At 43.4% G+C, this 26,215-nt stretch overlaps 1 protein-coding gene across 3 annotated transcripts; it reads left to right on the top strand.

Annotated features, from left to right (window-relative positions):
- Positions 1–1,281: 1,281 nt before the first annotated feature.
- itgb1a (integrin, beta 1a) lies at positions 1,282–25,496 on the top strand. Of its 3 annotated transcripts, none has more exons than XM_035619006.2 (17): positions 1,282–1,620; positions 15,193–15,259; positions 15,644–15,729; positions 16,573–16,792; positions 16,890–17,060; positions 17,650–17,888; positions 18,172–18,327; positions 18,442–18,537; positions 19,049–19,138; positions 19,319–19,459; positions 20,066–20,268; positions 20,378–20,616; positions 20,771–20,993; positions 21,278–21,513; positions 21,727–21,893; positions 23,485–23,562; positions 24,054–25,496. In XM_035619006.2, exons 1-16 carry the CDS (start codon positions 1,588–1,590, stop codon positions 23,560–23,562), a joined length of 2,445 nt encoding a protein of 814 aa, XP_035474899.1. In that variant the 5' UTR covers positions 1,282–1,587; the 3' UTR covers positions 24,054–25,496. The 3 variants fall into 3 exon arrangements, with proteins under 3 accessions (XP_035474899.1, XP_035474900.1, XP_035474902.1); XM_035619009.2 differs by lacking the exon at positions 1,282–1,620 and adding an exon at positions 10,127–10,272; XM_035619007.2 differs by lacking the exon at positions 23,485–23,562 and having other exon boundaries at positions 1,284–1,620.
- The last annotated feature ends 719 nt before the right edge of the window (positions 25,497–26,215 follow it).

Below are 26,215 nucleotides of genomic sequence, written 5' to 3' on the forward strand. Positions count from 1 at the left end.
GGAGAAAAAGTGGAAGAAACATCATTATGGAATCTTAAATGACTTCCTCATCTTTATCAGTATTGAGCAGTCGTAAACATCAGACATATTAGCCGATTAGCAGTGAATTTGGGTGACAAACCTATTTGTTAGACTGTTGGGGTCGGAGTGGGGTTTTTCTGATGTTTTGTGGTAATAATTAATGACATATCAAACTATCATGAGGATGAAACACACATGATTTCTCTAATAACTTCTTTGTTTCATTGCTGAGATTGAAGTCAGCACAGAAACATGTATAAAGTCTGTTCTTGTTACATGTTGTATGAGCACATGTTCTTGCATTAACCTTAATTCTGATTCTATGACACTTTTTGTATCAGGACATTGGAGATGATGATGATGATGATGATGATGATGATGTTGTCATCTTTAATGGACTCACAAGTCGATGTAACAGTTGAACAGAAATGTTGGCAGCGTGTATCAGTGGACAGGGATGGGGGGGGGGGGGGGGGGGTCCTCGGGCAGTGACGCCAGCAGCAGGGTCGGAGAGCTGCATAAAGTCAGCAATATTAAAACAAATGGAACGGGAGGACAAGAAGCGTCTGCCTTCAAAATAAAATAAACTGAAATGTGACTTCTTCTGTTTTTATTTAGTCTGTGCTTCTTCCACCTGAATCATTATCATGTCCCACTGAGCCATGTCACATTCAGGTGAAGGCTGTAAAATCAGGATTGTACTTTAATACATTTTTTTCATCTCATTTCACAGGAGCGCAATAACCAACTGTGCAATATTTATATTTATATTTATAATTATGCTCCATGTGCAATTATTGCTTTTGCTCTCTGTATAGTATTTATATTTCATGTTATATTTTGGACTTTTGCTTTTTACATTTTTTCTATATTCCACTTTGCTGCTGTAACGCCCAAATGTCCCCGTTGTGGGACGAATAAAGGAACATCTAATTTGATCTTATCTGTAGAACCAAATTACGCTATATAACATAACAGTAGCATAGGCATATATATATATATATATATATATATATATATATATATATATATATATATATGTACTGTACATAAAAATCTAACGTAATTACATAGGTTGTGGAATCCAATATGTTTATATTAATGAGAGACATTAATTTAAAAAACTTTCAAAACGGTGGTATGTACATGTAAACCCGGAGTAAATGATTTGTACTTTAAAGTTTATTGGGGTGTTTTATTTTGAAGGTTGTTACCGGAAGCTGCTGCCTCGTACACCGCCTGACTTGACTCGCCTGCGGTCGGCCAGGAGGAGCGGGGCTCTGCGGGTTCTGCCTCTCCGATTTTCCAGCCGACTCCGACCGAGGACAAGACGAAGAGGGATTCTGTTTCACGTCGAGCTTGTTGAGTGTGTTCCTGCGACTTGGCTCTGGTCTGAAGGTGTAAACGTCCCCTCGGTGTGGCGGGAGGTCGCGGAGGGGAACGAGGAGCGGGGGGAATCTGCCGTGACTTCTTCTCCCCCCCCCCCCGGAGGAGACAAGTGGCCCCCGGTGCCAACAGGGCAGAGAGTCGCTGTGCGAGGCGGGTCATCACCGGAGCTTCCCCTGGATGTTGCCTCGGATACAACAACACGGAGCCAAGGTAACACAGATCATCTTGCTCTATTGTTTTCATCCTAACACAACAAGCATCCTGTCTGATGATGCTGTGATAGATACTTCCAGTTTGTATGCAGTAATGAATATGAAGGGGAGACTGAAGGAGTCTCCTCTTGTGTAATCATGTTATGATTCGAGTGTTCGATGGCTGTTCCATGGTGCCCTGTCACCACTGTGTATTATATGATATGCAATGTTGTATTTATATGAATCAATCCAAACTTTATTCATATAGCAAAATGCAATTCAAAGTGCTTTGCAGGTGATTGACAACACATGGGACAGGTGAATTAAAGACTTGATGCATTCCAAGAGGAAGAATGAAAGACAAGTTCTAGTTTGAGAAGGTCTTTTAAAGTGATGGTTGGGTGGTGGGATGGAGCTGAGGCTCATTTCTAGTTTTAAGGAGTGTTAATAAAGGAGGGTGTGGTGTGTGGTGGTGGGGTTCTACTGTAACATGATCATTCAACAAAACCTGCACTGTGGATGTTGTGTTCTGCAAGTCTCCATCATGTCACATGCAACAGGCTGCCGTGGCGACGCCTCCTCTTTCATGTGGATTGTCATATGACAGGGCCCCGGCACAGTGATCTCACATGATCCATTTCAAAACTGCACATGAGACGCTGACACAGGGAGAGGGAGACAGGTTGGCCGTTCTGAAGTGAGGCTCCCAAAAGAGACTGAGGGAAGAGAGGGAAGTCTGTCGCAGCGGAGGTGTGGAGGATGTTGAGCAGTGACTTTGTGTGACAGAGGAGCCTGCTGCTGGTCGTTGTTGTGCGTGCAGTGCATGGCTGAGAAGCCGCACAGTCCAATCCACTGATTGGATCAAGCAGTGTCATCCCCCCCCCCCCCCCCCCCCCCCCCACACCACAACCCCTTCCATTTGATCTGAAGGAGAGCGGGAGGATGAAGGCCTCATAAATACAGCTGATGGAGCTGATGGAGCTGACTCCACACTGTAGCCGGAGAGAGCATCAGTTTAATCAGGGAAATGGAGGCTGCAAGGGAGGCAAGCAAGGATGGAGGGAAGGAGGAGACACCAGAAGGAGATATGGAAGGGGGGTGGGGGTGGTGGAAGGACATTGAGAAGGGGAGGGGGAGGAAGGCTAATTGAGGATGAGGGTAGATGTAGGACAAGGGGGGGGGGGGGTTGGGAGACGGTAGCCGAGCCAGTAGCCACCAGCTGAGATGGATGTGACCCCGGGCCCCCAGGGAACAGCTGCTGCTCCCGGGTGGAGGGGGGCCGGGCTCCCACCTGATTTATGAGACCACTCACTCACTGCTCACGCGGGGCCACGCCCCGGCCGTCACTGTGGACATGAGACGGTTTCCGGCTGGCGTGTGTGTTTTGGTTTCTTTGTCAGACACCTTATGTGCGAACCGGTTCCCCTTGAGGGCCGAACATGATGAATGTGCACTTTGTGTGTGTGTGTGTGTGTGTGTGTGTGTGTGTGTGTCTGCGTGTTGCCTTGGTCCTATGGGATGGAAGTGATGCATGTGCATGGTTGCCCTCTGTGACACATGCTTAGTGCCGGGGGGGGGATCTCTGGCTCAGAGGTGTAAAGCGGTACAAATAATCGCCTGTTATAGCTATTTACCCCCACCACACACACACACACACACACACACACACACAAAAGTGCGAGCGCACACACTTTTCGAACGAGGGCAGGTCTACAACTGATGATCCCAGAAGAGCAGTTATGTCTGATTTGTGAGGCTGTGAATCACACACAGGACCAACGAGCACAAACCTTCCTGCATTCTGAGGAGTCCTCGAACCATATGGAGAAAAACAGTCCGTCACAGTACAACAGCCCATTTGAGACTCTCTGTGCAACACAACAACCTCCTGTGCTGCTTTTGCTCTGCTCCATTCTTCTGAATATCACTTTTGGCACAGTTTTGTACAAATACATATATATTTTTTGCAGCTAGATTACGGGGTTGGCAACACTCTTGGTTTTGGTTTGTGACCTCTGTAGCTGCATTTAGCCCAAAAACCCGGTTTGCCTCTGCTCGTCCCTGTGCTCCACACGGGGTCTCCTGCTTCTAAAAACAGCCTCCAAAAACGCCGTGGACGAATGGCCGTGGTTAAAGCTGACCTCCACTTGCCAAGGTCAGCGGAGGGGAGAAAAGACTTCACACGTTACGTTGGTCGTAATAAAACGGTAGCAGCTTTTTTTCCGCAGCGTGTTTTGTTGCCGTGACAGTGTGAAGTGTTATCTGAGCGGGAGGAGAAATGTTTATGTGCCCGCCAGCAACACTACCACTCAGTCCACGGAAATAGAATAGTTTGTGTAGAAATGTGGCTCTTTTTTTTTTCTTCCTCGCACGATCACTGGCTTGACAAACTTTAAGATGCTTTCAGACGAGCACTGAAGTCCGGACATTTCCCCAAACGTTTCTGGAGGGGCAAAATGCCAATGAGTGAGAATACAGCAAAACTAAAGCAGAACTAAAAATGCATATATGTATATTGAATACTGTCTTATTAGATGGGAGCCTGTAGGGAGAGGATTAAGCTGCCTTTGAGTATAATAAGTATTAATTCATTCTGTCTTTTAATATAAAAATTATAGTATATTATATCTATTTGACCTAACTATTATATTTCAACAGTGGTATTTGTCGCCGTACCTTTAAACATTTCCCTGAGCATCGATCCCGTCCCATGTGTTCTGCCTTCGGTGGCCTATAGGCATGAACACGTAGAAGCAGCACAATGCAAACACTGTTGCTCCGTCTTTGTGAATGTGGTCTGTTGGATGCTGACGTCTCAGGGGTGTTAAGTGAGTCACCAGCTAGTTCAGAGACACAAACCCCCCTTGTAGTACTGTAACTTCATACATGGGTGGGAAAGGGGGGGGGGGGGGGGGGGGGGGGTTATTTTAAAGGCAATCATCAGCATTGGGAAAATTCCCATTATGAGTTCAGGCAATGCAATAACGCCCGTCAGAAATTGTGGGATATTGGAAAGAAGAATCTCTTACAGTACAGATACTCACGACATAGAACCTCCTTACATCTTAAGATGATTTCAGACATGCACTGAAGTCACCTGACCTTTTCCGTCACAAATAGTGTAAGGGATTACAATTACTGCGTCAGTTGTTTGTAAAATTTGACTGAGTAATTACATTTACAGTTGCTCGTCTCTGTAAGGCTCCGTTACTTTGACATCCGCGAGGCAACTTGTGCGCTACCCTACTGGGAGTCTGATGAGGGGTCGACATCAGCGTGGTCTCTCTGTGGTCTGGAATGGGTGTGAAGTGCCGCGGCAGACGCAGCTTCAGGTAATAACAAAGTTGTCCTGCCTAGGATTTTTTATGTGTTCCGGACTCGCTGATGGGGCAAATTTGAGCCACATGTACGAGCTCATTCAGGAGTCAACTCTGTTTTAGAGTTGTAGGGACTTCTGGAGAGCTGAGCGCAGCAATGGAGGCTGAGGTCGCTGCTGGATGGTCAGTACATACGGTTGTTGAATTGCAATGTCTCGTTTTCCGTTTCCACATGTGTTAGATACCAAAGATGGGGAGTTGACTTTTTCTGAGGAGCTGACAGATGAGTAATGATGTAACCCACTACTTTTACTGCTTAGTTATTAGTAAAGTAATACAGTTACTTGATTACAACTTACGAGTAGTAGTTTGTAGTAGAATTAGAGTTTGTTTCTCCCTGTAATGATTAGACCTAATACCGACTGCTACTTGAGGAGCTTCGCACAAAGAAGGGCAACTACCATGAATTGAGGCGGACGATTGAGGCGGATCACGAGCTCGATTTGGAACTCCTTCATCTGTATCCACCGCCGGCTGCGGAGTTCAGGGACATCTGTGCGGCAGGGAAGGCTCTCCACGAAGTGCAAGCTTTTCCTCGGGAGTCCGTCGTCGGGTTTTTAAGCGGCACGGCAGCGCGCTCGGTGTTCAGTCCGCGGCCCCTTGCGAGCAGGTCTCCGGAATTGAACTTGACAGATATTCCTCACCGGTGTTCCCCAGGAGGGAATACATGTAGCCACGGGAGCGCTCGCAGTGGTTTCACTCTCCCCGTGGTAGCGGAAGCGGGGGCCCGCCAGTTCAAGTGTCAAGTCTGGGGCCTAATGAGAGACAGATGAGTGTCATTAATGTGCCAGTCTCGGGGCTTTGGGGCCTCGGCTGCAACCGGCCGGCGCTGCAGCGACTGCTGTCCCGCAGCCGGCCTGCTGCAGAGTTGAAATCCGATTGAAGACCAAGCTTTGACGATTCTGTGTGGCGCAAAAAGGGAATTCATGCAGTAGTTCCCACGCAGTCGCTGTGACTTTTCAGCTTCTGCGTGGCTGCTTTCGTCCTGACTTTCCCTTCCAGGGTCACTGCGAGGTTGACACTTGCAGTTCTGAAGTGAAATTATCTCGACAGCAACTGGATGGTTTGCTATGAAATGGACAACATGCACTAGGCTTCGTGACGTGCTTCCGTTTCAAAATAATGCTCCTCGTCCGTTTGCCGTCCACCTACCGTGAGTGTGTTTACTCACTACTTCATTCAGAGTTCTGTCACGAGTCTACGCAGGAAACTGTCCAAACACGGGAAAATTTTCAAAGCAGATGAAGAAGTGCTCAGAGCACTGCTGTGTCCCCCCTTGTTCAGCGCCGTCGAAATTCAATGGCGTACTGAGTTTTCATGGGTTTTCCGACCCGCCGCGACCCGAGAAGACAGCGGCTTGTAAACGCGGGTCGGGACCATTTCTCTGTCACCTCTCACACGAAGGTTCTGCAGCAGACACCTGGTTACCGATCAGCTAATAAAAACAGCGCCATTGTTGAACCGGGACGGAAACGGTTGAGCCGTAATAAGTAGAAGCCGGAAACGGTTGTGCAAGTAGCCCATTTGGTTCAGTCATTCATCTTCCCCCCAGGGTTGTTTTGTAATAGCTTCCCGTAGTTTTTCGTCTAGTGCCGCCATCAGGTCAAACACTTTGGTTTGAGTTTATTGTCATCATTGTCGTTTAGCGCACTCGAAGCACTGCCTTGGTGCAGCGCCCAAGAGCTGCCTGCGAGGCTGTAGACGCTCAAGGTTTTTTTCCAGACAGAGAGTCAAACAAACTTTGGCCTTGTCTTGTCCCGTCACAGCTGGAGAAATGGTCTCTATTTTTTTTGCCTCTGTCCTAACACACACTTCACTGATCACTTCACGGCTGTAAATATTTGTCGGGAGGCGTCAGACTGCCGTCTTGTGTCTAAATGATTCCTCTTCGCTGCCCAGGAGCTGCTCCCATGTCTGCGGATCGTCCCGGGGAATTCATATCCGTGTCAGCCAGTTTGTTGATTTCCAGCGAGGTCCTTTTCTCTGATTGTCCTGCATCGTCTGAAATCGTTCTCCAGATTTGTTTTTTTGTTTTTCACAGAGCTTCCATTACAGTGATTTGTCTGGCTTAGGTTCAGAAATCACACACGCTTGTTTCACATAGAATCTGTTTTGGCAGCTCGCAACATTTTTTGAATCCGACTCTCTGCGACGAGGCAGCCGGTCTCTTCTCTCTGCATTTCCTCCCTTGCTCAGTTGAATACCAAATATGTTATCTGCATGGCTTCAAGAGGGAGATGTGGCTGGATTCCAGGCACCGTGATGCAGGCTTCCGCCGTGCTTCCTGTGTTTCAGCAAAGGAAGGGCCGACTCAGCAGAGTCAGGGAGGGCGTTCGGGGAGGCTTAATGTACAGCAGACCCCAGCATCCACAGGCTGAGCCCTGGGCTCACACTGTCACAGCCAGGCGTCCCCCACAAGAGCCTCTAAACTGGCCTACATTTTAGCCCGGCGGTCGGTGGTGAGAACCAGATACCCTGCCCTTCTTCTAGATCTGCTCTTTGCGAGGATCACCATAAATGGTAAAACAGATGGCTTCCCCCTGAAAAAAATGTCTGACTTTACAGATGCTCGAGCAAAGCGTGTTCCTGTCGGGTCACAGTATCTTACCTCATAGATGATATGGTCAAACAGCATTGGGGCTGTTTAATTATGTAACACATCACTTAATGAATTCAAATCATTTACACTAAGTTGGTTGCATGAGATGTGAAGTCTCTATGGGGCTGTGATTTAGTCCACCTTTCGGAGTGATTGCGGAGGCCAGGTGGGATATGACAAGTCAGAAATAACTTGTTTGCGCTGCACAGCTATTTTCAACACAGTGATGGAGCCGTGAATAATGATATGGACTCGGCCACCCCCCCCCAAAAAGGTTGTGGTTTTTGTTTCTGATTGTTTCTATTATCTTTTATCTTAGATGTGAACCCTTTGCATTTTAGGTTCAGAGAAGAAACGGGAACTGCTTATGTGTTATTGATTTACTGACTGGAAAAGTTGGACAGTCCTTCCTTCCAAGGCAGTATCTCCCCCACAAGTATATCTTTAGCCCCTGTCACACGCGTGGAATGTTGTCAGGCTTTCAAGCCAACATATGCGGCTAAGTGTTTTGTGTGAAAAGCAGAACAGAATTTTTCAAGACCGGCAGCAAGTTCTCTGTTAAGCCTTTGCTAAAACTGGATGTAAGGCTGTGGCTACCTACCCCTATTATTCATTTAAACCGTTACTGCCCAGTGCACAGGAGGGTCTCAACCATTTCTGGAACTAATGTAAAATACCTGATTGACAAAGACACGTTATTGTCCCCTGACACATCTGAATGGAATAGCATATAAACCACATGACCATCGTGTCTTTTATCTGTGACCAGTTGAACTACTGGCCCTCAGGTCAAGTTTCTTCTTACAAATACAAAGTTTAATGCAAGAAGTTAGACACACCCTGATAAAATTCAATGCCCACGGTGGTTTTTACAGCTGCGGCCTTTACAGCAGCATTTCAAATGGTGAGATTTGACACCAAGGATAATTCATTCATTTCATCGGAATCGCTCCTCCAAAGTTTAAAGGCTTAGTTTGCAGACAAACCAGTCGATGGCACGAATACATCTATTGAAGATACATCTTTGAGAATGGTTTGTTCTTTGTCATTAATTTTGCTGTGCAACGCTCCGGCATGATGGGCCTTTTACTTGTGCAGTGTAACTGAACCATACTTTCCTGTGTTTTATAGTTTTTAGTTCATAGTGTTTACAGCAAAGTGATGTATTCCTGCTCAGTGCAACGTCTCTTTCAGCATCTGATTCAAGGGCCAGTTCATGGGGAGTGTTCTCATGGTATGCAACCATCCGACGTGCAGTTTGGAGCTAATGTAAATACCAGTTACGGCTACCTCGGGAATACCAGCAGCAATTTTGTAAAATGTGCTTAAGATTTGCAGAGTATTTTTTAACATTCGTGTGCCTTAAATCATTGAATAATTTCTCGGAAAGTGAAGAGAAAAGAAGCTGATGTCTGACACTTTCCGGGTACATTTCTCTGAGGCCAAAAATAAAGAATGGCTGAATCAGACGTGATGGAAAGTCACTGGCTCTGCTTTTGCTGCCTCACAGTGTTCCACTCCATCTCTTGGTGTTCAACACAGTTTTTTTTCTCTATCTGACAAAGTTTCTTCTACTGAGGAACTGTTTTTATAAACTGGAATGCGCATGTAATGTGGAAACTGTGATGACATTTCGTGTCATTTCGTCTCTGTCAACTGGATTAAAGATATAATTGGAAACCACACTGGATTCTCGGCCCGTATGAAAGACCTCACCGCGTTTCCCATTCACATTATTTATCGCACAGTGGCTCTTTTGGAAAGGGGGGAGACGGTGAGTGGGAACACTTAAAAGATCAGAGCCTCTGTCATGGCTTCAGAGGGCAGCCTGATTCATTGCTTTTGTCCCGTAAGAGAGGGGCCTTCGGGTGGTGGTGGTGGTGGGAGATGGCAGGGGGGGGGTGGCGGAACGAGACACAGACGGACACTGTTTGGTATTCCTCTTCTGTCCTGCTGGGCGGCTTGTTCGCCTCAGAGCCCAGACATGTTCTCCGCTCTGCGCTGTTTGAAGGGTATGTGAAGTCAAGGGGGCCGCTGGTTTGGCTCAGCTCACTGTGCAGGGAGTGAACTGAGCAATTGTGTGGGTGGTTTCAGAAGAGAGGGGGAGAGAGAAAGGAAATTGGTGAAAAGAAGAAGGAGGCTGGGAGTATTGGATGCCAAAGATATGCCACAGACTGCAGAATGCATCTTGAATTTTTCTATGAAATATTACGGGAACTCAAGACCCTCAAAGTCTTTAAAGTCTTAGCTACTTCAGCCATGCTGACCTGTTCATTTTCAATTAGTTGCCTTTCCTAAATTAACCCAGAAATATTCTGTTTTGTCTATTCTAATGATTTATCAACTAGACAGATACAGTACCAATGGATGGGGGGTGGATTGAGAGGGACTAAAGGGCTAACTCAGCAGAAGCAAGAACACTCTGTAGGATCCTTTCCTCTGGACACGAGGCAGCTCCTTTCCCCCTCAGACTTCTGCACCGCCCTTTCCTGTTTTCCCCTCTTTTCCATTCCTTCTTTCTCGCGGCTGAAGAAAACAGCCATTCTGAGCGAGGGAAGCCCAGGCTTTCTTCCACAAAGAGCGCTGTGACTCTGATGTACCACCAGTTCTCCGCTGCAGCAGTGTGTGCTCCACTGTGTCCAGCCGCCCCCACGACTCTGCTGGTCATTATTCACAGCAGCGCTTTGCTTAAGTAAGTACTTCCAAGCGCTCGCGAATGCAGCTCAGTTTAAAGGAAAGTAAATCCACTCTTTCACAAAGCCAGTTTTGTTGAGCTCCGTGACAAATCAATTTATTAAACGTGCGCATAAGGGAACTTTGATTGGAAAAAGTAACAGATTACTTTTTTCATGTCATCATAGTCGAGTAAACTGTGACGAGATGCTTTACGCTGTATGTGGCACCCGCCACAGTGTGTGTAACTGTCACGTTAGGCTGCAATGAAGGGTTATTTTCATTGGCGATTAATCTGTCGATTATTGTCTCGATTCATCGGTTTGTTTCGTACATAAAAATTCATCAAATGGTGAAAAGATTTCGATTGTGTTTCCCGAACCCCAAGATGATGTTTTGTTTTGTTCACAAACCAAAGATATTCAGTTGACTGTCACAGAGGAGCAAAGAAACAAGAAAATATTCACATTTGAAAGCTGAAGTCAAAGAATTTTGACACTTTTTTTCATAAAAACTACATTCATTAATTTAGTAGTTGATTACTAATCCATTAATTGCTGTAGCTCCACTGTCAAGTCGGCTGCCTCTAGGTGGGACAGACTGAAATAAGACTTCTTGTTTTTTGTTTGTTGTTGTGTTGCTGTGTTCCCTCTTTCACTGAATTGATCAATTGTCAAATTGTCTAAATCAACAATCTAAAAACTGCTCATTTTTCCATGTCTCAATCTCCGCACTAAGGCTGCACGGTGGTGTAGTGGTTAGCACCTTCGCACGGTGGTGTAGTGGTTAGCACCTTCGCCTCACAGCAAGAAGGTTCTGGGTTCGACTCCCGGTTCAACCAGGGCCTTTCTGTGTGGAGTTTGCATGTTCTCCCCGTGTATGTGTGGGTTCTCTCCGGGTTCTCCGGCTTCCTCCCACAGTCCAAAGACATGCAGAATGGGGTTAGGTTCATTGGAGACTCTAAATTGACCGTAGGTGTGAATGTGAGAGTGAATGGTTGTCCGTCTCTGTATGTGGCCCTGTGATAGGCTGGTGACCTGTCCAGGGTGTACCCCACCTCTCGCTCAATGTTAGCTGGGATTGGCTCCAGCGACCCCCCGCGACCCTTAAATGGATAAAGCGGTAGACGATGAATGAATGAATGAATGAAATCTCGGCACTAAATTTTTTCATTCGACTGATCTGAACTCTCGTTGAATACTGACTAAATAGCAACAAACTGTAGAAAGAAGGTTGTGGGAAACTTCATGTGGATTGTTATAAATACGGCATCCCTGTATCATGACTCACATTTCCCCCCAAAGTGCTGGAACAGTGCTGCAGGTTACTATCCTGGTCGGCCCGTGTTCAGCTCCACAGGAATGCCTGAGAGGCTCGGCCCGTTTTAGTCACGCACCGCGGCGTCTGCCATGCATCGCCTCTCTCCTGCCAACTGATAGAGCTTTGGAAAGCCCATAAAACACTGGGCTGCCATCGGTCACAGCTCAGGTGTGTGTGAACAGTGCACAGCAGCACAGACAGGCATGCTGGTGTCCGACAGAGAGACACAGGACACAGAGCGTGGGAGCCAAATGAACTACTTCACTGTGAGAGAAGAAGCAGCACGGCTCTGTCCTGCTGTTCACTGTAAAGGTTATCTCATGTCAAAATATTCAAGTTGTTTATGAAAGTTCGGTTATTGGAGAAGGCATGTTTTCAAACCCCTCACAGCAAACTGACTGTATTATTCATAGCGACTTCTCTCAGTATTACAAGATAATGTTTTCTTGGCCTTTTTTTTTTTTGCTTGTTCAAAATTGTGGGGTTTCTGAGCATTGTGGTTCCTAGAAACTTTCCCTCAGGCGAGGGCAGTTTAAGGCTGTTGGCAGGGAGCGTTGCAAGTTATGGTCTTCACAACTGAGCATCTATGGAAAAACTTCTAAATTCTTCTTAATCTGGAGCCAGGATTAAGTATGGATTCTATTGTTTCAGTGTTTTTTGTTGAAAGCCTTTGTGGACTGTTTTGTTTTACTTTTTACCGTTAGTGGACTATTGTTCTATTTTACATATTTCAGCTTTTGTAATGATTCAAATCTCATGTTTTGGTCATGATTTACTTGAGAGACTATGTAAACCTTCAAAAACTATGATAAATAGCCTTTTTAAGAAGCAGGAGGTAAACAGAATAATCATCCGCGTCATTATCAGTTTCAAACACTAATCTGCCTGGTTACATCTTACTGTACATCTGCATTATCCATCATAACAGTATCTTTCTATCCATGAAACCTCATCCGCAACATTAGGTCAATAATATCTATAAGCACCTTATAGGATAGAGTTGCAATTTTTAATCAATTAGTCAAACATCAGAAAAACAATTGGCAACCATTTTCATAATTGATCAATCAATAGACCAAGCCTTTATTGATCAGATTAATCTGATACTGTATAAGTAACAAACATCATTGGTAATGTGGTCAAAAATGCAGATGACCTGTTACAAGGAAAAACATAGAGGAGCCTTTTGCTTGTTATAGTTTGACAAAGAAAAAAAAATCACCACGTCTAATTTTTTCCAGAGGTTTCTAACACATTCCCTTCATCAACTCTGTTTTTCCACCTTTATTCTTCCTTTTTTCTTCTAAAGGGCTACAGAAGAAAAGCTACGTGTGTTATATTGTCCATGTCGTATTTACGACTTTAACAAGGCTGTGCTTTAGAGCTGCTTCTGAAGGCACTTTAACATCCTGATCCCGAACCTCTCTCAGCCTGCTCTCTGTCCTTCGCTCAATATTTTACTGTCGCTTTTTTTCTTCTTTCATTCCTCTCTGCAGCTGCTAAGCTTCACGGTATGAAGACAACATGGTTGTTTTTCCAGCCTGACACCTCTTTTATAGACATAGTTTGCATTTGAATGAACCCTTGGAGCTGCAAAATGGAGCTGAAGGCGAAACCCCAGCGTGAAAGAAAATAAAATATCTCTGTGGTTTTCTGAGGAGGAATGTGAACCTGATTTCCTTCATTTCAAGATCTGTGTTCACTTACATCACTTGCATGCGTTGACTGTCGATTGCAAAATATGTACACCTGTTTTGCATCGATCAAATACAAAGTATGGATCCCATTTTAGGTCATCATATAAACATTTTGTGACAGATTTATTATTAAAATCCGATGGCCCCAGTGTGGCAGTGGGGATGTGGCAGATCTATGTTAGATATGGTAACAACATACACACACATACATACATACATACACAGCACCCCTGTAAAGCAGCGGAGATTCAAGCCAGCTGATCTAATCTGGGGGGGCTGCAGACAGGCCGTCTACCCCTCTGTGTCTATATAAACAGACACTGCCACACACACACACATACACACACACAGACGCGTGCACACACACACTCAGGAATGCATCACTCAACACCATGCACACTGAACGTCAGAGCTTCCTTTACCGCAGTGTAAGGGAACGCAGTCTTTTAATGTAGCATCTATGTATAGCCGCAGTCACCGATCTAAGAAAGTAAAAGCAGATAAAAAAAAGGTTTTGTCACTTTAACACTGTCTGGTTCTAATTTGAACTCTGTTTAAATATCCAGTGTTGTGGACGTAAGCTACTGTGAAGATTGAGTTTGTGACTCATGGTCAGGTTTGGATATTGGTCTTACATTCCACATGATAATTAGATCCGGCTCGTGCCGGAGCCCTTGCTGGACGATGCATTTCTTACTGTACAGTTATCAACAGATTCTCTCTCCCAGCTGTCGCTTATTAGAACTGTCAGTAAGAGTTGGGAAGAAATCTCAAAAGCACCTCAGTGATAAATAAATATTTATTAGACAGATTTTATAATGACAGCGAAGGGTCACTGAAAAGCCACGTTGCTTAATTTGCAGGACATAGTGTGCACATAACCTCAGCTGTGTTCTCATGACTATTTATTACAGATATAAGAAGTCGTAGGGTCATAAGAAACAAAGTTTCCGTTTACCTTTCAAAATATTTTGAAATCTACAGTCAAATAAAAAGTCAAAATAAAAAATTCACTATGTCCTTATGTTTTGTTTGTGACCAAATACCTGCAAAATGATGAAAATCTCATCAGCTCCAGTTGTGATTTTTGTTTAGCGCTGATTAGCAAATGTTGAGCTAAAGCTGCTTTCAGACATGCACTCTGGAGTCAGCTTAAGAGTGTTGATTGTAGTAAATATCATACCCGCTAAACACAAATATGTGATCATCGTCAATGTAAGCATGTTTGCAGGCCTTTGTCTACAGTCTCCGAGCCGTTAGTTTGGCTTACACGGTTTCACAAATCATCTGTTTACTTCAGAGTAAGGTCCTTCGGTCCCCCTGTCATTAGTAAGTCATGAGCCCTGCATTAGCCGCAGAACGAGATGCATCGATAACGCTGAGCAGGCCTCCACACGCACATGGGATCAATATACGAGACATAAGAGGGGTTGACTCTGGGGAGTCGATGCTCTTTACAGTAAAAGGGGTTGTGGGAAAAAGGAGCCTGCAGTCCAAGTCGGGGGCAAGTTAATGTGACCGTGTCTGTGTGTGTGTGTGTGTGTGTGTGTGTGTGTGTGTGTGTGTGTGTGTGTGTGTGTGTGTGTGTGTGTGTGTGTGTGTGTGTGTGTGTGTGTGTGAAAGTGGTGAATTGAATTAGCCGACTGAGAATAGCCGAGCCCCCTGCCACTGGATTCTTTATGACCTCCAATAATAACCAAGCCATTTACAGATGCAATCTTTCATCTCTCTTGCTCCTCTGGACGCTTTGGTCCAGGAAATTATGATTCGAAGTGTCCACGCCACCGAGCACGCCAACTCTTATTATTAGAGACACAGACGCAAAGTCAGAAATGACTTTTCAAAAATAACGGCAGCAGCTCTTTTTCTGTTTAAGACCATGGCACGTTAAAAATGCTCTCTTCTCTGTGTGTGTTTTTCAGATGGACCTCAAGCTGCTCTTGTTATCCACATTGTTGGGAGTCATTTGTTACAGTAATGCTCAGAAAGGTAAGATTTCTCTGTCAGGTCTCCTTTGGTTAAACTACACGTATTTTGCTTTTTGCACTTATTCTGTCAAACCATGTCGTTTCGCCTACAATGCAATTCATAATGACATGTCCTTCCCTGGAGAGCGAGGCCGGCTACTTTAGCTTAATGATGTCCCTGCGCAGTGGAGCTGCACCTCGGCATCACGGAGCGCAGAGGATAATGGAAAAGACGGAGTAATCTCTCTCTGTCTCCAATTACCATCGCGCCTCGCAGTGTTCCACATGAACCGATGTGTAAACACACGGGGGTTTAACAGGCTGCTTACTTTGCAGGGACTGCGATGTTCAACTGCTCACTCTGCTCACCCCGACTCTGTCTCCTCTCCCTTTGTTTTCCATCCAGAGGGGAACGAGTGCATCAATGCCAACGCCAAATTCTGCGGGGAGTGCATCCAGGCTGGAGCCAAATGTGGCTGGTGCAAAGACCCAGTACGTGAATCAAAGCTGTCAGCTGTATTGAGTGCAGTTTGATGACGCCATTAGAAAAACAGCGATAGAGAGCGTGCGGCTTTTTGTAGCCGCACTGATCCTTATATCTGAGTATCAGAAAAAAATTAGAGAAATGGAAAAACAACAAGACCTTTCAAAATTGAAATGTATTTCTCTCCAAGAATATAAAATTGAGGGGGGAAAAAATTTAAGAAGGTTCTAGACATGTCAGGTTCAGCATGTACTTTGTGAACTTAAAGGGATACGCCAGCAATTGTTGTATAATGATCTCATTAAGATAAGATAAGATGTACCTTTACTGATCCACCGCAGGGGAAATTCAAAATTGACACAGGAGCACATAAGTGTAGCAGCACTGGGGAAATGTAATAATAAAGTAAAGTAGAATAGAGACAGAGTCTTAGTTAAATAAGACAAAATAGAAATACTAACAATAACAATGACTTTGGTGAAACAAGTCAGCAGAAGCTAAAATATCCTTACTTACTGTATTTGCCCCTAGAATAACTGATGGACCCACTACACTACACTTTGCATTTTACATAATGCATCTCCCTTTTATTAGACCTCCCCTTGAGCCCCGTGCTTTCAGTTTGTATCTCAGGCTTTATGTTAGAAATTCATAGTCTCTAAGCCCTAGCCAATATAACCCTGATGACATCATCAAGGTTACTTTTTCGGAGTTGACAAAGCTCCTACAGAGCCTCAAAAATACTTTATATAACAGCTTTCGCAGACTGAGTAACACTCCATAAGACAGATTTTCACTTATTAAAACTGATGGATTCACCTTTTTAATTCTCCCTGTGCCGCTGCTCTCAGACCTTCCTGAAACAGGGGGAAACCGTGTCGACCCGCTGCGACGAGCTGCAGTCTCTGTTGAAAAGGGGCTGCGATGAGGAGATGATCGAGAACCCGCACGGGATGCAGAAGATCCTCAAGAACAAAGCGGTGACAAATCGTAGAAAGGCGGCGGAGAAGCTGAAGCCGGAGGACATCACTCAGATCGAGCCCCAGAAACTCAGCCTCACCCTCCGATCCGGTGAGAATGAATTTTTCAGAAGCCACTCAAAAGTTTCATTTGGCTTTGATTAGACATTTCCTTTTGAGAGTTCTTGAATTATGGTAACTTCACGCAGGTGAGCCCCAGTCGTTTGACTTGAAGTTCAAACGGGCAGAGGATTATCCCATTGATCTGTACTACTTGATGGACCTGTCCTACTCCATGAAGGACGATCTGGAGAACGTTAAGAACCTGGGAACCAGTCTGATGCTGGAGATGTCAAAGATCACCTCTGACTTCAGGATAGGTGAGGATTTTCTTTGTCTTCTTTTTTTTTTTTACTACTACTACTGCAAAATAACACATTTACATTCAATCTATGGGTATATTGCGAATAGCAAATTCAGTATACTCAACATTATACTTCCTGGTTATATCCCTCATAGCCCCCAACTTGTAGGAACTGCTCCAAATATTAAAGGCTGATTATCCACCATTCACATGTAAGACAGAGAGTTAACATAAGAGTTTAAATACGTGACAGGGAGGTGGTGGGTTGCGGGTCTGGTGGGGCAGTGTTGGGTCAGGGTGCAGTTGTGTCACTACTGTCTGAGGGGGACGCAGTGTCAGACTTCAAAAACTCCTGAAGTTGATTGACTGCCTTGTGTTTTCAGGTGTCCTGTTGTGGATATCTAGTGCCACCCAGGTTTGAATGACCATTGGTCTGACCTGCACAAACAAACATTTGAGAGTTCATTGACCTCCTCTGAATTCATCCAGTGTCGGCTTACTCATACACTAGAGCATCTTTCTATTAAGCTTTCACAGGGCTTCACTCATTGACTTTGTGTTCAAGTGGTTTCAAATAAAGTTCTGCCCCAATCTGTCCCTCAAAGGTTTTGGTTCGTTTGTGGAGAAAACAGTCATGCCGTACATCAGCACCACCCCGGCCAAGCTGCTGAACCCATGCACGGGCGATCAGAACTGCACCAGCCCCTTCAGCTACAAGAACGTCCTGAAGCTGACCAGCGACGGAAAGAAGTTCAACATCTTGGTAGGCCAGCAGCAAATCTCTGGAAACCTGGACTCTCCTGAGGGGGGCTTTGATGCCATCATGCAAGTGGCTGTGTGTGGGGTAAGCAGCAACAACACCAACAATAACAAAAAAAAAGTCATCCTCTGGGAAATCATTACTGTCAGGTTCACAATTCAACGTAATTTCCCCACAATTATGCCACTTGCTTGGAGCTGTGCAGCACCAATAAATGTGTTTATTTGGCGATGTGTGGAAGTATTTTATGAGTCCTTAGTGTTTACAGATTTTTGGATGCAGGGATAATTAAATGTTCATGTGTCACATTCTGAGCTGCTCAAATACCTTCTCTTTAAAAAAGATTGTATTTTTTCTTGTTTATCAGGAGCAGATTGGTTGGAGGAACGTGACTCGTCTGCTGGTCTTCTCCACTGATGCTGGCTTCCACTTTGCCGGAGATGGCAAACTGGGTGGCATTGTGCTGCCGAATGATGGAAAATGTCACTTGGAGAACGGTGTATACACGATGAGTCACTATTACGTTAGTAGCTCTTTGTTTTGAATGATTTTTCAAAGGTTTTTTTCCCTTACTGCTTGTGTTTGCTGTGTGTTAACGTTGTACGTGTGACTTTGCTCCTCCCATCTCTTTTTAAAGGACTACCCCTCCATTGCTCACCTGGTTCAGAAGCTGAGCGACAACAACATCCAGACTATCTTTGCAGTCACAGAGGAGTTCCAACCTGTTTACCAAGTTAGTCCCCTTTATGGTCTTATTCTGACAATCTATTCACTATCCAAAACTCTTTTACTTCATTTTTATTTAATCCCATTCTTTCTTTTTTTAGCTGTTTTTGGAAGATGCCCAGTAACTATAAATATCCACTTGGGCTGATACAGTACATCTGCTCTGAGTTAATGGGAGCTGCTCCTTGACTCTCTGATTATTTCATTCTGCCAAGGTGTTACTTCTGAGGACAGTTCAGCCCAGTTCCATCTGAGTCTGGTCATAGCTCTTTCGTTATTCCTGCACACAGTAGCCTCAGTATGCTCGAGAGCCACTGCATGACAATCTCTCCAGCTAAATCTGTAGTGAAATGGTTAATGCAGTATATTTTTGGGCACAAGTGTTGATGCATTTGTGTCTCACAGCTGGAACTTTAGGCTCGAAAAGTGAACAGAAAATGATTCTTGATCTTTTGTTGTTGCTGAGAGGATTAACATGATTAACAGAGCTTTGTCCTAAACTTCTTTTCTCTCCTCAGGAGCTGAAAAATCTGATACCAAAGTCTGCAGTGGGCACGCTGTCGGCCAACTCCAGCAACGTTATCAACCTTATTATAGACGCTTACAACGTAAGTACACTGTTGAGATTGTTGATTTTAAAATGTTCTTTTGAAAAAAGAATTTGTGTTGGAACAAAGTTTTTTTCCTATCACATCATTTAATACTCAGCTAAGCCTTTGTTTAATGACAAAAGTTTTGACAGTGCGGGAAATATTTACATTCATGTTGTTATCTTTTGGTTTTGGCAGTCCCTCTCGTCAGAGGTTATTCTGGAAAACAGCAAACTTCCAGAGGGAGTGACCATAGCCTACACGTCCCGCTGTAAAAACGGAGTGGTTAGTGAGGGCGAAAGTGGACGCAAGTGCTCCAATATCTCCATCGGAGATGAGGTGAGTGTTGGAAGATGACTTTTTTTTGCTATTGTCGCTACTTATAATAGTACAATAAAACAAAATCTTGCACAAGTAAATACTATTGGAGTTTTTGCTGCTACAGTCTTACTCAGTAGATACGAGTGTGTAACCTGGTGTTTAGTTAGTTTGCTGACTTAATCATTTTTCTCTGTTCACATTTGGTCTTTACCATTTTGGTCTAGGGAAGGGGAACAGTGCCATGAAAGGGTGCCCAGTAACTAATAAAGCAGAGGAATAATTGCCGTTAATACTGGGTTATATGTTTAAATCTATATCAAATGATAATACATTTTGACCATTACAATTACATAGTCATGCTTTCTCAGAGTTGCATGACTCATAGTATCCTGCAATTTGATAAAAATGTCAGAGATAAAAACACATTTCCTTTGCTGAAGTGTAACATTTCCCTCATTTCAAATTTGTTTTCTACCCCGGGTCTGCACATACATCTCACAGTGACACAATGTAGAAACCCGACAATTGATCTTAAGAAAACATTTTGTGTTGAAAATGACTTCAAAATGACTGGTTCTGCCCTCTGAGTCTTTTTTTTTTTATCCTTTACTGCTGCGTTCACAGGTCATGTTCAGCATCAGTGTGACATCAAAGGGCTGTCCGATGCAGGCCAAGTCGGAGACCATTAAGATAAAGCCCCTGGGCTTCACAGAGGAAGTGGAGATTACCCTGCACTTCATCTGTGAATGTGAATGCAACAAGGAAGGCATCAAGAACAGTCAACTCTGCCACTTTGGTAACGGGACCTACGAGTGTGGAGCCTGCAAGTAAGTCTTGGTCACAATCTTCATTGTACCAAACACCTTAAGCAGAAAAAAAAACATATTTAGTCTTTAGGGTTCTGTGTCAGTGTTGAGACCTTTCCCTCCGCCTCAGGTGTAATGAAGGACGCGTGGGCCGACAGTGCGAATGCAGCAGCAACGACGTGGCCACAGAGGACATGGACCGGACCTGCCGCAAAGACAACGGCACTGACATCTGCAGCAACATCGGCGACTGTGTGTGCGGCACGTGTGAGTGCAAGAAGAGAGACAACCCCGATGAGCGGTACAGCGGCCTGTACTGCGAGTGTGACAACTTCAACTGTGACCGCTCTGGAAATAAACTGTGTGGAGGCGAGTATGTCAGTAACGACCGAGAGGATCTCTCACTGTAGTGAAGATCTTAACACGCAGGCTTTACTTTCACGCTCTGTTTAACGCTATTAGGGTGATGTTTCGAAAGAGAAAAGGTCCATTAAAGCTTTTATTCTTTTTTTTTTTTTTTTAGGACATGGACGCTGTGAGTGCAGAGTGTGCGTCTGTGACCCCATGTGGACCGGCAGCGCCTGTGACTGTTCTCTGGACAACAACACGTGTATGGCCAGCAACAAGCAGATCTGTAACGGCAGAGGAACATGTGAATGTGGCACCTGTAAGTGCACTGACCCCAAATTCCAGGGTCCCACTTGTGAAACCTGTCCTACCTGTCCAGGAGTCTGTACTGAACACAAGTAAGTCTGATTTGATGTTCGCTCTTGGTGCATTTTCAAATGTAAAGTTGTTTTTAATAATGCCATATGTATGATGAGTAAGTTGTGGGTTGCTATAATTACTCCTCCTCTCCGAACTGGCTGCGGAGTGATACTGTTCATTGAGAATGTTTTATACCATACACTGTATATTTATTTATATACCCTGGTTTGTATTGCTGTAAAGATAGGCCAACAATGTTTAGACCGTTTGGCACAATTTGGGCAATATATAAAAAGAAACATATTGGCTGTGTTCCCTCCAGAGAGTGTGTCCAGTGCCGGGCGTTTGGCACCGGCGAGAAGAAGGACACGTGTGAGCGAGACTGCAGCTACTTCAACCTGATTAAAGTGAAGGACCGTGACAAGCTGCCGCAGCCCAACGACGCCTCTTACCCTGTGATGCACTGCAAGGAGAGGGACGCCAACGACTGCTGGTTCTACTACACCTACGCTGTCAACAACAACACAGAGAAGGAGGTCCACGTGGTCGACACGCTGGGTGAGCAGAGAGCCGGGCTTACGTGAACCAGGGCGTGGAGGGTTTTCTGTTACACAGGAAGCTAATTACAGGGGTTGTGGTGGTTGGGTTGCAAAAATAAATAATTTGTTTATTCATTCACAGCTGTGTGATGGTATGTTTTTGCCATGGTATTGTTATTTATTTTTTTGCACTGGTAATTTAAGCTGCTCTGCTGCAACCGGTGTGTTTCAGACTGCCCCGCCGGCCCTGACATCATCCCAATCGTAGCGGGTGTGGTCGCCGGCATTGTCCTGATTGGCTTAGCCCTGCTGCTCATCTGGAAGCTGCTGATGATCATTCACGACAGAAGGGAGTTTGCCAAGTTTGAGAAGGAGAAGATGAACGCCAAATGGGACACGGTGAGTGCCTGGAACCGAAACCAGCTCCGTGAAAGAGGAGCCCGATAAATATTTTGGATTTTTGGCGAAGTTGGGTAAGTTTTTTAGTCGGGTAATTCAAATGCGGAAAACAGGTGTTGTTTGGCTGACCTGCGCAGCCAGTCACCATCAGGGAATTAACTTGTGGAGATCATATGTTGTTCTTAGCAGCAGATGAGATTCACAGACTTGTTGATATCATTACAAAGTGTCTCACTTGAATTCTATGCCGTCTCACATCTGCGGAAACAGACTGAATTTTGTTGCTTTTGAACGGCGCTCAAAATTAAAGCGGAGAATGTCAGACACTCTTTGGACTTTTTTGGGAATGTTATGCACCCTGAGCGAAGCTGGATTTTTTCTGAGGAGTGGCCACAGCTCCTCCCCTCCATACTTCCTCCCCTCTGTAGCTTCATCAGCCAACATCAATAATGACAGAAAACTGGCTTTCACCATTACTTCATGTGTAGAACTATACCTCCACCTAGTGGTGTTACTGTGTCATAACCACGGTGTCTGTGGGTTTGACGATGCAGATATTTCTGATCAGCGCTGCGCCCACTCTGTATGTTGAAGTCTTTCTTATTACTGTGGGAAGGGCAACTGGTGGCTTCTGATCATTTAAATTTTGTTTGTAAATATCAGTCGAACCTGGCTTTTTTAACAAGAAAATAAGGCAAAGAAACCATGAAAAATTTCAAAGACCCTCCGTGAGCTCCTTCTTGTCCTCTTTTGCTGACGCAGCCCTTCCATATTCATCTTGAGCCTCAATACAGAACATGTTATTACTGAATTGAAATGAATTTGAAATTTAATCAAGGTTTTACACAATCTGTTGGACCTTGTTTAATTAAGTGCAGCAACGTTAATGGTCTCCATATCAACAGATCTTCACAGATGCAGAGCAGAGAATACATCTCATGAACAGCGATGTTCCAAACATGTTAATTACTTACCTGAATTAATGTTAATATTTGTTCATTTTTCCTTGATGGTTTACTGCACAACAGAAAACAGAAAAAAACAGAAATGAGGAAAGATAAAATTAAAAAAAATAATAATTTAAATATATCATCAAAATAACATTTTATTATGTCTGTTGAGAAGTTCTTGATGTTGGATCTCATATGGCAGAAAGATTAGGGAAAGGGTTAAACAGCCTTTCATCAGAACTTTTTTAAAATGAAAGATCAACAATAAGATTCACATTTCCATAACTTGATCCTGAATAAATATCTTTTGGAACCCAGCTAGACAAAGTATTTCACTTTTCAAGATTAAACATTTATTAATCAAATAAAAAGTAAAATGCATACCATCTTTGTAAGCTTCTTTTTGTAGTTTATGTTGGTGGAGCATACCAGAAATGATGAACCTGATTAAGATTAATTGATTAAAATCTTTTATTTGGGGACTCTGACTTATTTTTTATCCTCATCTCTTTGCCTTTTTTCACATCGTCTTGCCTCCACCTTTCCCACTTAGTTCTTTTTTTCCTTTTATCCCTTTTTTTTCTGTGCTCTTTTTCATTTTCTCTGCTGAACTCTACTCTGTCCTCATTCCCTGCCTGTAGCAAGACAACCCCATATACAAGAGTCCTATCAATCAGTTCCAGAACCCGAGCTATGGACGTAAAGCTGCTGCCCTTTGAGTTTGTATTAATTTTCCTTTCCACTTGGTTTTCCTGCATGGATCGTCCCTGTCTGCACTCCCTCCGCTGCTTTCACTCAGTTTCATATTCTACGTTATCTTTTTTATCTAGTGTCTTTTAAAAGTTAGGTTGAAAACAAGAAGAGTAATATTGAAAAGAACTGCATGTGTGTGCACCAAACATGTTCAGTGTTTGAAAATATAAAACTTATTTAGGCTACAAATACAAAATCCTGATCTGGTAAGTCATATGTTCCAGTAAAGTTGTACCTGTAAGTATTTGGTGTATGTTTTATCACAAAGGCATGGGTGTGTGCTGAGTGTGATCTGAAAGAATGATAGCAAATTATGACAAAACATTTAATGTTTTATTTGTGTATTTAATGGTCACCCTCTTTTCCTGTGTGATTTGGTGAGTTTTACAGAATATGTGTCTGCTTGCGATATAATAATGTTCATGTAACTGATTCCCTTGTGATGTTTGCTTTCCAGGGTGAAAATCCCATCTACAAAAGCGCTGTCACGACTGTGGTCAACCCCAAATATGAAGGAAAATGATGACTTCATGGTTTTCAATGAACTCTGTTATCAATTATTTGACACCTGCAGTATTGTTTGTTTGTGTTCTGAGGGGAACTTGTGATGGAATTTTATGTCATTTTTTTCTCGTCACCTTATCATTTATAATGAACCATTCAGCCACTGCATCAGTATTTTTACTAACACATGATTTATCTGCATTTGTTTTTATTTTAAATGTACAGTATGCAATGTGTGTATATACTTTTAAGTTGCATATATGCAGAAGTTAATGACATTTTTTTGTTTCCTGCCACAGGACTGGTAAGGGCAGACAATTCACCTTTGTAGTTTTTTTTCTTCTTTTGTTTGTTTTTTTCAACAACACAGTGAGGATAATACAAAACAGTACATTTACACAAACTCCACCTCAGCTCCTGTCAGTAAGTCACTGCTTGTCTTTTGTCCCGTCTGTCTCTGTGCACTGACTTCCTGTGTGTTTCTGTGTGTTTCTGTGTTCCAGACAGGACCTGAGTTTCATATGTAAATTGTCAGTCATGACAGTACATTATGTGTGTGTGTGTGTGTGTGTGTGTGTGTGTGTGTGTGTGTGTGTGTGTGTGTGTGTGTGTGTGTGTGTGTGTGTGTGTGTGTGTGTGTGTGTGTGTGTGTGTGTGTGTGTGTGTGTGTGTGCGTGCGTGCGTGTGTACACACTACAATATACATTATATACAACAGGATATATTGAATTATATCAAGCATTCAGATCAGACAATTACATTGAATCTTATTAAATTCTGCAGCGGTGAATATTTGTAAATGTAGTTTTAAACTGCACATTAGGAATATCTGATGTTTAAAATTTGCTGCAGTCGGGTTCTGTTGTCTGTCTTGAAGGACTAAATACAGAAGATGAATATTAATATCAACTATTGTTATTTGTATTGTTGATATACTATCACAAAGGGATTGTATACCACTCGCTGAAATCATGAAATCGTGGCTATGTTGAACAATCAAAGGTTTTTGTAAAGGTATGATACAAGTTGCAATTCACTAATGAAGTATTGTTGCATTTGCTAACTGCAGTAACTTAATTAGTCACTCTCAGGTCCTTTCCTGTGTTCTTGTCGAGTACACCAAAAATAGTTTTTCTGTCTGCTTGCTCAGTGATCTGGTGAACTCGTTTGTGTGAGTCAGTTTTGTTATTTGCCATTTTTTTTAGACTGTAAGCATCATTCAAGAGTATTTGGTCTGATGCCAACATGAGTCACCTCTGAAATGCTTTCACACCCAAATGCCTCCGAAGTACAACACACAGGCATTTACAGTATTGTTTTGAAAAGTGCCTTTTATTTCAACACGCTGTTCTCTCTCCATGCTGAGTTATTTATTAAATAAAGTACAAATGCTGTATATGTCTTTTCTGTATGGCTAAAATATGACTTGTGATATTTTACAGCTGAAGGCTGAAATCGGCCACAGTGTTATGAAGCTCATTTCCACTGAACCTGTGGAGCAGCTGGTTAAAACTACCAATTAATACATACACAATCCAGGTACTGTATAATTAGCCACAGAATAAAGCAATGTTCTTGGTACAGTGTTTATTTTTACACGGTTTGGCACATGGATGGTCCCTTGTTATTTTCCTTCTCAAACGTCCATTGACACGGCTCATTCATCTAGGAGGGCTGAGTGTTGAGTTGTGCTGAACTCAGGCCACAATCCTGTTCAAAGACACGTTTCATCAATCCAGTGAGAAAAGGGCTTGGGGACATTTTGGACATACACCAGCCATTTTGTACTTGAGTCTATTAAATGTAAAAAAAAAAATTTAGCCACACACTATTTTGTTATATTGTACGAGCCTGTAAGTATTTCATATATTTTGTGTCGACTCTAAAAAAAAATAGATAGATAAATACTTTGTTGCTCAAGAGAGAAATGAAGACCTCCAGCAGTATATATGACAATTACAAAGAAAAGCGGCACACATAGAAATAAACACCCACACATATATATTTTTTTTGACATATATATATATATATATATATATATATATATATATATCAAAAATATATAAAAGCAATAACAAAAACTGATGACCTTTATATAAATAGACATACGTAATA

This window comes from Scophthalmus maximus, chromosome 21, assembly GCF_022379125.1.
Source record: "Scophthalmus maximus strain ysfricsl-2021 chromosome 21, ASM2237912v1, whole genome shotgun sequence".
In the NCBI taxonomy this organism is placed as follows: Eukaryota; Metazoa; Chordata; class Actinopteri; order Pleuronectiformes; family Scophthalmidae; genus Scophthalmus; species Scophthalmus maximus.